The sequence below is a fragment of the Phodopus roborovskii genome, unplaced genomic scaffold, assembly GCF_943737965.1.
Source record: "Phodopus roborovskii unplaced genomic scaffold, PHOROB, whole genome shotgun sequence".
Taxonomy (NCBI): Eukaryota; Metazoa; Chordata; class Mammalia; order Rodentia; family Cricetidae; genus Phodopus; species Phodopus roborovskii.
Genome location: NW_026126517.1, coordinates 17,178,752 through 17,191,756, shown reverse-complemented (window position 1 = coordinate 17,191,756; position 13,005 = coordinate 17,178,752). Strand labels below are relative to the sequence as shown.

At 38.4% G+C, this 13,005-nt stretch overlaps 1 protein-coding gene across 1 annotated transcript; it reads right to left on the bottom strand.

Moving 5' to 3' along the window:
- Nucleotides 1-227: 227 nt before the first annotated feature.
- Nucleotides 228-1,163, bottom strand: LOC127231442 (putative olfactory receptor 10D4). Its single transcript, XM_051196985.1, is given in 1 exon segment — nucleotides 228-1,163. A coding segment is annotated over 1 exon segment (936 nt).
- Between the last annotated feature and the right edge of the window lie 11,842 nt (nucleotides 1,164-13,005).

Here is a 13,005-nt window from a genome sequence, read left to right as displayed (position 1 = left end):
GAATCTGCTAATAGCCTTTACCACTTACATTTCCTAGTAATACATAAGAAAAAATAAATATGTATCTTCAAAGAATGAAGAAAGTGGTTAATTTATGTAATGTACATTTCATTTTAACATACCTTTGAAGTTATAGATGTTGATTTTTCTCATGAAATAAACTGTCAGTGCAAATCTGAATGATTAAATAGTGACTCAATCTTTGTTAAACAAATATTTAGATGCTGTTATTTATTTTCCAGACTGAGGTTTCTTTTAAGAAATACATGCCTCAGGGCTGCTTTCACATCCTTATTTCTCAGGCTGTATATCAATGCATTGAGTGTGGGTGTCACAAGATTGTTCAAAATCTGAATTATTGCACCAAGCAATGGGCTAGGACTGGGCTGTAGGTAGATGATGATTACTGGTCCATAAGCACAAACAATGGCAGTGAGGTGGGCACTGCAGGTGGAGAATGCTCTCTGCCTGCCTTCTGCTGAACGGATTTTTGAGATAGAGATCCCAATTCAAGTATAAGACACAAGAATTAGGAAAAAGCAAATAAGAGATAAAATACCAACATTTGTAAAGCCTACCCTCTGTGCTAGAGAGGGGTCCTCACAAGCCAGCAGTAACACCGCAGGCATGTCACAGAAGTAATAACCCACCTCACTGGGGCCACAATAGGGCAACTGGAAAGTGAGGGTAGTTAGGATAATGGAGTGCACACAGCCACTCATCCAGGTTCCTGTGGCCAAGACACAGCACACTCTGTGGTTCATGATGACTGTGTATCTCAAAGGAAAGCATATGGCAACAAAGCGGTCATAGGCCATCACTGTGTACAGGAAGCACTCTGTGCATCCCAGAAAATGATAGAAGAAAAGTTGTACAACACAGCCATGGAAAGAGATCCCTCGACCCTGTCCTGAAAGATAAGACAACATCTTTGGAGCTGTTGTGGAACAAAAACCCAAGTCAAAGATGGAGAGGTTTCCCAAGAAAAAGTACATGGGTGTGTGGAGTCTCTGAGAAGAGATGACTGCAGTAAGAATGAGGAAGTTTCCCAGGAGGGCACAGGCATACAGTGCTGAGAACAGGAAAAGCAGGACCTTCTCCAGGCCTGTTGTCTCAGGGATGCCCAGCAAGATGAATTCTGTCACCATAGTGTTGTTCGTCATGTTTATAGGAGAATCAGCTCCTGTGAGTCTGTGAATAGAAATTGGCAAAAATGTATTACATATATGGAATAGATGAGTTTAAATCATTAGGGTAGAAGTGAAAAAGAAAGTGGTATTTACAGAGAGATGTGCTAGACAGAATTACTCTTCCTGCCGGTAGGGTACCTTTTTTCACTTAGGTGCCAAATTGCAGATGGTATATCCAGCAGTGTCACTCAGAAGGTAACTTCCCCTGCAATTGCAGATGGTGTCTTAACAATCTCACCCAGAAAGTGATTTCCAGTGCTGGCCTCTTATCTTCCCTTATTCATATAAATGATCCTATTCCATCATTCCAGATGTTTGTGATTCTGAAATGAAGATAAACACTCTAGAATTGTACTTGTATGGAGGAATGTGGAGTGGCAGAGGTGGAAGACAGGTAAGAAAGAGTGGGGAGTGAGCACAGACAGCATGCTAAAACATAGTTTTGAAATCTTCTACAAAAATTTAATTAAGGAAAGTTCTGTTTCCAGTCACATTGAAACCCAGGTTCTGGAACCAATGGTAATGCAATGGTAATGGTAATCAGAACCTACAGTATTTGCAAAAAAAAAAAAAAAAAAAAAAAAAAAAAAAGACAACAGGAAAGGTTATACTTTTGGATTTTAAGCTCAAAACCTGAACATCACTGAATCTTGAAGCTGAATGAATACATTAACTTTTCTTACACAGAAGCATGAAAGTTTGTCTAATCTTCATGTGAAAAATTAGGATTTTAGATATTACATGGGATAATCCTGTAGATTATATGGTGAAATTTGAAACTAACACAGTGACTGAAATCTCCATAGGCACTTCATGTACAAAGCAGTGGTTCACCTACTTCTCTCTCTCCTAGAAACATAATACACAGCTTACAAGTACACACATGAACACAAAGACATACATGCAGTCAGACAGACATATATACAGTGACGCATGCACATACACACCCTTCAGTCCAAACCTCACAATTAACATTGTGCTAAATTTTTAAAGGATATTTGTCACATATGTCACAAGAGGCAAACTAAGTATGTGGAGTTGACAAAGGAAACCTAAAAGTTACTTTACTGCCCAATTGAAGGAACAGATGCATAGATATCACAGATGTTTAAATAGGCATGATGTTTTCACTGATTTTAACAAAGAAATTCCATGGGTTCGTCTATTAGCAGAAGAATGTGTCATCAAATGTTAACTTCCTTTAACTCTCTATACGTGATTATTGAATCGTTAAAGACAATGAGTGGCTACCTAAAGAAAGACCTTGGCCTTTAATGTGGAACAAAGAAACTACTGTTGCATCTACCTCAGGATGCAAAGTCTAATTCGTGAACAAAATTTGAGTTAAGGAGAAGGGTGGGCACAGAAAACACTCTTTTCAAATTGTCCTATTTTAAAATTTTCTGACACATTTTCATATTTTTTTATATTTTTTCAGTTTTCCAATACAGTAAATCTTTAAATTACAGGTTAAGTCATAAAATATATTGTCTAAAACTCTGCCCTCTTTCCCCCACATTATGTTCCTACTTACTGGGAGACTGAACACTCTGATAAAGGTGAAGGAGACATTTGCTCACTTACTGGGCCACTAGAAAGCCTAATGTGATGGGTGATGTTGCTATGCACTGTTTTCCTTTGTACCTGCAGCAGAAGGAGTATCACCATCCTTCAGTCTGTAAATTGAAATTGAGAATTCCTCCTTGTTTTAATCACTTTCCAGTAGAATGCCACACATCGAACTGTGCTTCAGCTCTTTGGCAGAAATTTTGTGTTTGGTTCCAGGAACCACAATAATTCTCAACACAAGAGATTTTAAATAGTTGCAATCTTCCTTTGGGTATTAATCCCAAGTGAAATGTGTCTTACTGACAAGTGACTCATTAATGCCTTTGTTTAATTATGTTGTGGTTAGGGGAATTATTTCAGTAACTTTTGTTATTACTTCTAACATTGACTAACACTGTCAATGATGCATAGATGAAGCCTCAATATTTTTCTTGCACACTTAACCTGCAACAGAAAGCAGGGTGACTGAGAAACACTGTGTGTAGAAATAGCAGTGAGTTTCCAGTTAGCACATCGTACTTCTTACCAGGAACATGCAGTTGCTCTGTGGATATACTCTAAGTGTCTGAGGTAGGCTGCTGTGTGATTACTTTGTAGATCAAATGGGAACTGGAAGTGTTAGAATGTTTAAAGTATACACTTTGTGGAAATAAATAGGATCTTAATTCAAATGTTCACCTATCTCTGCACAATGGAGCAAAATTTGTTAAAACTAAAAATGGCAACCATCTTTTTCTTCTAAAATATCTACCTGCTATGTTTATCCTTCCAATCTCTATGGATTTTGGCCTTGTCTTCATTGATATGATCCATTCGTAAACTCAGATATTTTGATTTCCTAGGATTTATAAATAATAATGTTATGAACACAGGAACACAACAGCTTTACAGGATCTTACTTTTGATCATTTTGTATATACAATGAGAATCTTAATTGTTTGATTTTGTTATTTTATTTCTCCTTATTTTTAAGGAACTATGATGCTAATTCCATACTGACTATCCCATTTTATATTGTCATCAAAACAATAGCATAGAACAGTAAATTTTTCCATAGACAAAAATCATTACCATTATGTTTTTATTTTAATAGTTTCCTTTATAATAGTATATATCTGTACACACACACACACACACACACACACACACAGTTGTTTTAAATACTGTAATATTAGGTGTTATAATTGGAAATTTAAAATGTTTAGAACTTTTGATACAGTCATTGAGAAATTTATTAAGTAGGAGTCAAACAATGAGTGTTTATTCATGTTTTGACTTTCAAACATCTGTATATTTCTATTATAGCTATGTATTCAATTTAAAACACTGTTTTGCATATAAATATGCTACTAATCTTCTTACCTCTTAAGCCAATAAATATTCAATTCATCATATTTTAAATGGAGTCTTTATTCATTTTTCATTGCTATAAAAATTTTCCAGGGATTGGCTATAGTATAAAGGGGGTTATTTACTGATCTTACAGATCTTGAGGCCAGTAATGGATAATTCAAAAAATCACACATGAAAATAATATCAGGAAAATGTATGTGTAACCCAATAAACATACCTCCTTCTTGCACTTTCAATTCTGAAAAAGTGAAAAATGACTTTCATTTTCAGTCTTGTTAGATATGAGAAAAGACAACAAGTCTTATAGACAGAACCAGCTGAAGAAGCTAACATCTTAAAATTAGGGTATTTCCACAATGGATGTTTTCCTTTTAAAGTATAAGGTGGGGGAACTGCTGTGTTATCCAAGGGATGTTCTTAAGAAGACAATATAAGGTCAAGATAGGCAGTATGATGCAGGAGTGGGAGCTGCTATGACTTCTTGGAACAGCATCTATAACCTAGGAGCTGGGTCAGTGATACCCAGTATTTCATGATTGTAGAGATCTTCCAAAAGTACCTGGGTGACATGGCTATGACTAAGTACATGACCACTGTGCAAAGGAGTGTGGAAAGAGTCATATTGTGTTCTAGAAGCATAATGTGGTATTCAGTTTTAATCAGATGATCATGGAGATACTCCCAGAAAAAGTTGTCCTTGGCAAGTCATTTTGGAAATATATGCATGGGACTCATCCAGTAACTACATCCAGTCTGATGAGGGTGATGTCATCTTCACTGCTTTTGGCCTGGAATGAGGTAGCTTTTGAGTTTCACCACAATTTATCCTTCTAACTCAAAGATAGACTAGAGTCACCAAAAAAAAAAAAAAATTGATACAAAGAGAAAAGACATTCAGTGGTGATCTCCAGTAGGATGCAGTCCATAAACATAATGAAATAAGTATATCAGAACTTAGAATTCTTAACCCTAGTTCATTCTCCCCAAGTGGCATCCCAGTGCATGCCACCACACCTTAGAATGCTACACTCTTGAAATACTAGGATCTCTTTCCTGATATTTCTGGTGGGGGGTCTGGGTAAGGAATGGCCATATAAGTATATGGAGTCTAAATTGATTGCCATATGAAAACTTTTTAGGTACCACATGGAAATAGAGTGATAGATTCACCGGACTGACAAAGGAGAATTCACCGAGTCAGAGAAATCTGGGTAATTCATGAAGCAGGCATTGGGCCACCTAGTAGAGCAGCTGCTGTCCTGAGAGATGTCCAGTAGTGGGATATTGAAAATAAGTGGGGTGGCCAAATGAAACTTCCTAAAAGTCAACATTGTAGCCTTGGAGCATCCATGGGGAAACCAAAGACTATCGTCACCAAAATATTTTTCCCCTAGAGGCTAGGAGGTTCAGAGTTGAGATGACATCACCATGAAAGAGTTGGTAAGATAAGATTTCAACACCAGGTTGAGCACTGGACCAGAGAGCCTGTACAACAATTCTGCCACCTCCGGGGAATTTCCTGGATCTTCTCTGAGCACATTAGACCTGCCTACCAATGCAAGACCATCCTAACTCACTGCCTGCCTGATCTTTGACCCCCATCACCAGGGTTCTTCCAGAGACCCCCATAGCTGGGCCTCATCCGGAGGTGAGTCTGGGACCAGTTCAGGTTGAATCCTCCCCACATCCTACCCTGAGAACTCCCTGGGTTAGCCCCAAATCTCGTTCCCTGATATATACTGTCCCCAGCTAGAACACTCCTAGTACTTTGATCCACAAGCCCCCTCCCCGCGGAGCCTGCCTTCCCCATACCCTGTGCCATACCTAGCTCACTGCCCCACTGGACCAGAGGACATGTCTAGCAGTCTCAACTCCTCCAGGGAGCTTCCTGAACCTGTGCTAGGTACACTGGACCCGCCTGTCCATGCTGGGCCACCCTGAGTCCCCGCCTGCCTGATCTTTGACCCCCATTGCCAGGCTGCTACCTGAGGAGAGACTTCCTAGAGAGCTTGCACCACCCCAGATCTACAGACATCGAACTTCTGACCCACCTAAGGCCTCTAGGGTAGTAACAGAGAGAGAGAGAGAGAGACACCCCGCCTGCACCCACTGGAAGAAGCAATGGGAAGACAGCAATACAAGAAAACACCTAATAATAGAAAGACAAGCATGACACCACCTGAATCTAGGAATTCCACACCAACTAGACCTGAACACACCAAAGCAGATGAAGCAGAAGAGAATGACTTAAAAAAACAGCTTCATATAAATGATAGAGTCCCTCAAAGACAACGTGAGAAAATACCTTAAAAAATTGGAAGAAACAACAAACAAAAATTGGAAGAAATGAACAAATATCTTTTAAAAATTAAGAAAGCCAAGAAAAAACAATTAAGTAGGTGAAGGAAATGGTTCAAGACTTGAAAACTGAAATAGAGACAAAAATAAAAAAATAAACCCACAAACTGAAGGAATGTTGGAAATGGAAAAACTGGGCAAACAATCAAGAACTACAGACACAGGCATATCCAACAGAATACAAGAGATGGAGGAGAAAATCTCAGGCGCTGAAGATAAACTAGAGGAAATAGATTCATTGACGAAAGAAAATGTTAAATACAACAAATCCTTAACACAAAACTTCCAAGAAATGTGGGACACCGTGAAAAGGCCAAACCTAAGAATAATAGGCATGGAGGAAGGCGAAGAAGCCCAGCTCAAAGGTACAGAAAACATATTCAACAAAATCATTAAGGAAAACTTACTCAATCTGAAGGACATGCTCATGAAAGTATAAGAAGCATACCGAACACCAAATACACTGGACCAAAAAAAAAAAAAAAAAAAAAAAAAAAAAAAAGACCCCCTCACACATAATAATCATAACATCTAACATACAGAATAAAGAAAAGATATTAAGAGCAGCAAAGGAAAAAGGACAGGTAACATATAAAGGCAGACCTATCAAAATTACACCTGACTACTCCTTAGAAACCATCAAGGCCAGAAGGTCCTGGATAGATATTCTGCAAGTACTAAGAGTCCACGGATGCCAGCCCAGGCTATTATATCCAGCAAAACTCTCAATCACTATAGAAGGAGAAATGAAGATATTTAATGACAAAGCCAGATTTTCACAATATGTACCTACAAATCCAGCAGAATAGAAAGTTCTGGGAGGAAAACTCCTACCCAGGGAAGTTAATTATGCTAAAATAGACATAGGCAATAAATAATCCCACTTCACCTGAACCCCAGGGTAAAGCAGGGTAAATATATTCACAATACCACTGCCAACAACAAATCTAAAACAAACAAGATTAACAATCAATGGTGCTTATTTTCCCTCAACATTGATGGTCCTAACTTGCCTATAAAAAGACACAGGCTAACAGAATGGGTACAAAGACAGAATTCATCCTTCTACTGCATACAGGAAACATATCTAAGCTTCAAAGACAGACATTACCTTACGGTAAAGGAATTGGGAAAAGATCTTTCAATCAAATGAACCCAAGAAGAAAGCAGGTATAGCTATCCTAATATTTAACAAGTTAGATTTCAAAACAAAATCAATCAAAAGAGATGGAGAGAGTCATTTCATATGCATCACAAGAGAAACCCTTCAGTACAAAGTCTCATTTTTGAACATCTATGCCCCAAATACAAAGGCACCCACATTCATAAAAGAAACGCTACTAAAACTCAATTCTCACATAAAACCTCCCACATTTATAGCGGGACAGTTCAACATGCCACTCTCACCACTAGACAGGACCACCAGACAGAAATTTAACAAAGAAACAAAAGAACTAACAGAAGTTATGTCTCCATTGGGTTTAACAGACATCTATAGAACATTCCATCCAAACACAAAAGAATATACCTTCTTCTCAGCAACACATGGAACGTTCTCTAAAATCAACCACATACTCGGCAACATAACAAATCTCAACAGATACATGCTTTAAAGTTGATATTCAACAACAACATAAATCATGGAGCCTACAAACTCAATGAAACTGAACAATGTGCAATTGCACCATACCTGGGTTTTGAATAAATGAAGAAAAAATTAAGGACTTCCTAGAATTCAATGAGAATAAGGAAACAACATACCAGAATGTATGGGACACCTTGAAAGCAGAGATATGAGGGAAGTTCAATGCCCTAAGTGCTCATATGAATAAAACAGAGGATAGTCACATTGGAGAATTACCAGCACAACTGAAAGGCTTAGAACAAAAACAAAAATAAGCTAACTCACCTGGAAGGACTAAATGCCAGGAAAAATTCAATTTGAGGGCTGAAACAATTAAAAAAAAATCAATGCAACAAATATTTGGTTTTTTGAAAAAAAAAATCACCAAGATAGACAAAACTTTATCCAAAGTAATCAAAAAGCAGAGATAGAACATGCAAATTAACAAAATCAGAAACAAAAAGTGGGATATAACAATAGACACTGAAGAAACCAGAGAAATTTCAGGTCATACATTGATAACCTGTAGTCTACAAAATTTGAAAATTCAAAGGAAATGGACAAATCTCTGGATAACTATCACTTACCAAAATTAAATCAAGAACAGATAAGCAACTTAAATAGACCTATAACACCTAATGAAATAGAAGCAGTCATCAAAAGCCTCCCAACCAAAAAAAAAAAAAAAAAAAAAAAAAGCCTGGGGCTAGATAGCTTCAGTGCAGAATTCCAAAGAAAAGCTAATACCAATACTCCTCAAATTGTTTCACAAAATCGAAGTAGAAGGTTCATTATAAAGCTCTTTTTACAAGGCCACAGTGACCGTGGTACCCAAGCCACACAAAGACACAAATAAGAAAGAAATACAGACCAATACACCCCTGGAACATTATTTCAAAAATTCTCAATAAAATACTGGCAAATCGAATACAAGAACACATCAGAGAAATCATCATCTACCATGACCAAATAGGCTTTATCCCTGGGTTGCAGGGATGGTTCAGCATATGAAAATCTATCAATGTGGTGCACCATATAAACAAACTGAAAAAGAAAAACCACATGATCATTTCATTAGATGCTGAAAAAGCCTTTGACAAAATTCAACACCCTTTCATGATAAATGTCTTGGAGAGATCAGGGATAACAGGAACATACCTGAACATAATAAAAAGCAATACACAGCAAACCAACAACCAATATTAAACTGAATGGAGAGAAGCTTAGGCTGATTTCTCTAAAATCGGGAACAAGGCAAGGCTACCCTCTTTCTCCATATCTCTTCAATATTGTACTTGAAGTTCTAGCTAAAACAATAAGAAACAAAAGGAGATCAAGGGGATAGAAAATGGAAAGGAAGAAGTCAAATTGCACTATTTGCAGATGAAATGAGAGTTTACATAAGCAACCCAAAAAACTCTACCAGAGAACTCCTACAGATGAAAAACACCTTCAGCAAACTAGAAGGATACAAGATAAACTTAAAAAAAATCAGTAGCCCTTCTATATACAGACGACAAAGGGGCTGAGAAAGAAATCAGAGAAATATCACCCTTTACAAAAGCCACAAACAACATAAAAGTATCTTGGGGTAATGCTTACCAAACAAGTGAAAGAACTGTATAGCAAGAACTTTGTTTCTTTAAAAAAAGAAATTAAAGAAGATATCAGAAAATGGAGAGATCTCCCATGCTCTTAGATAGGTAGGATTAACAAGGTAAAAATGGCAATCTTACCAAAAGCAATCTGCAGAGTCAATGCAATCACCATCAAAATCCCAGGCACAATGCTTCCCTGACAATAATAATCAACTTTATATGGGAAAAGACCCAGGATGGCCAAAACTACTCTGTATAATAAAGGAACTTCAGCAGGCATCACCCTCCCCAACTTCAAGCTCTGCTATAGAGCTATAGTGCTGAAACCAGCCTGGTATTGGCACAAAAATAATTAGGTAGACCAATGGAATCTAATCGAAAATCCTGATATTAATCCACACACCTACGAACACCTGATTTTTGACAAAACAGCTGAAAGTATATAATGGGATGGGGAAAGCATCTTGAACAAAAGGTGCTGGCACAACTGGATGATGGTGTGTAGAAGACTGCAGATAGATCCATGTCTATTGCCATGCACAAAACTCAAGTCCAAATGGATCAAAGACCTCAACATAAATGGAGCCGCACTGATCCTCTTAGAAGAGAAAGTAGGACGTACTTGAACAAATTGGTACAAGAGACTGCTTCCTGCACATTACTCCAGTAGCACAGACACTGAGATTGACAATTAATAAATGTGACCTCCTCAAACTCAGAAACTTCTGCAAGGCAAAGGACACAGTCGACAAGACCAAACGGCAGCCTACAGACAGGAAAAGATCTTTACTAATCCTATATCTGACAGAGGACTGATCTCCAAAATATACAAAGAACTTAAGAAATTAGTCACCAAAACACAAGTTAACTCTATTTAAAAATAAGGTACAGAACTGAAGAGAGAATTCTCAAGAGATGAAACTGAAAAGACTGAAAGACACGAAAGTGCTCAACATCCTTAGCTATCAGGGAAATGCAAATCAAAACAACAATGAGATACCTTCTTATACCTGCCAGAATGGCTAAAATTAGAAACACCAATGACAATTTATGCTGCAGAGGATGTGGAGAAAGGGGAATACTCCTCTACTGTGGTGGGGGTGCAAACTTGTACAGCCATTTTGGAGATCAGTATGGTGGTTCCCCAGGAAATTCGGAATCAGTTTACCAGAGGACCCAGCAATCACCCTCTTAGGCAAATACAGAAATGATCCACATTCATGCAACAAAGACACTGTTCAACTATGTTCATAGCAGCATTATTTGTAATAGCAAGAACCTGAAAGCAACCTAGATGCCCCTCAACTGAATAATGGATAAAGAAGATGTGGCACATTTACACATATAATACTGCTTTGTGGAAAAAAACAATGGTATATTGAAATTCATTGGCAAATGGATGGAACTTGAAGCAACCATCCTATGAAGTAACCCAGTCACACAAAGAGGAACATGGTATATACTCCCTCATATATGGATTTAGACATAGAGCATAGGATCACCAACCTATAATTCACACTGCCTAATAAACTAGGATACTAGGAGGATTCTAAGAGATTCATACAAGGTCTCTCACATAAAGGGGAAAGGAACAAAATCTCCTGAGCATGTTGGGAGTGTTTGTGTGATGGGGAGTGAGTGGAGAGGGAGCTAGGAGAAACAGAAGGGGAGGAGAGGAAAGCACATGGACCTAGGAAGATTGAGTCAGGGGAGTAATAAATAAGAGTAAAGAGAGTGTGTGAAAGAGAGGAAGAGAGAGAGAGAAATCATAAAATAGGGAGCCATTATAGGTTTGAAAAGAAAACTAACTCTAGAAAAATGTCTAGAGACTTACAAGACTGACCCCATTAACAATTTGAGCAACAGAGGAAAGACTGCCTACCATAAGTGCCCTTCCTGGATAATGAGATTGATGACTAACTTATCCACCATCATAGAACCCTCATATAATAGCTGGTGGAAACAGAAGCAGAAACCCACAGCTAAACACTGAGCTTAACTGGAAACCAAATACAGAGAGGGAGGACAACACCAGGCTATAGAATCCCACAGAGGAGCTAACAAGTCCCCAGACTGATAGTTGGGAAACCATCATTGGACCAACTCCGACCTCCTGAACATGGATGGGTGTCAGTTAGAAGGCCTGGGAAATCTAAGGGACCTCTGACAGTGGAACCAGGATGTATCCCTGGTGCTCGAAAGGACATTGGGAGTACATTCCCCATGGAGGGATAACTGCCTAACCTAGAGGTAGGAGTGTGGGCCTAGTCCCTACACCAAATGACTTGACAGAATTGATGATCCCCCCCAGGAAGGCATCACTTTGCAATGTGGATTGTGTGGTGATAGGATGAAATGGTGATTTGGGGAAGCATGGGAGGGTGTTAGAGCGAGAGAGGGGGGTGGAAGGGAGGAAGGGGGAACTGGGATCGATATGTAAAATAAGGAAAAAAGAAAGAAAGAAAACAGACAGTGTTTCTAGTGTGACAGCATCTGCCATACTATGAAAACCGACAGATAAACAATGCTTCTTTGGTGTAAAAGCCCTGGATACGCTGTAAAAACAGACACCTAGTCATGGTTCAGGTTGTAGCAGCATCCACTATGCTTTGTGGATATAAGCAACTGTATTTCCTGGATATGATAGCATCAAGCTGATAACACAGCATGAAGAAAGGGGACATTGGAATTGGGTCCACACCAGGTACAATCATCAGGAAATTGTTGCAGGGATGATATCCTAACTTCTCTTACTACATATGGATAAATGGAGAGGTTAAAATAGAGTTAGAGTTGAGTTCAGTGTATATATAAGACCTATTTGTAGTAATTATTATCAGTTGTTTCCTGAACAATGCAGTGATATTATGAGTTCTCTCGCAAGATGATGAGGTGTGTTAAGCCAACACAGATGTCATGAAGGGCAGTTCAGCAGGGGTGGGCAGTTAGGAACAGGAGTCTCTTAGCTAACTAGATAGGTGTTTGGGTTCCATAATGCTAATCCATATGAGATGTTGTTTCTGTTATGTGAAGCTTGTAATACTGAGAACTCTCACATAAACTTGTAAAGGTTTATTTTATAGAACTGCTGTGTACATGTATGGAGATGACAGTTGTGTAGGGAATGTTATAGTCAGCAGACAATGTCATGCCTTTTGTGCCTCTCAAATTCCTTGTGGTTAAATAGGAGAACTGACGTGCTTAGTAGATGATTTTCAATAACATCTCAGCTTATGTGCCTATTCTCTTGGGAAAAAAAAAAAAAAAAAAAACACCCAGCAACTTGTTGCCAGGCAACCACCGGGAAGCTATT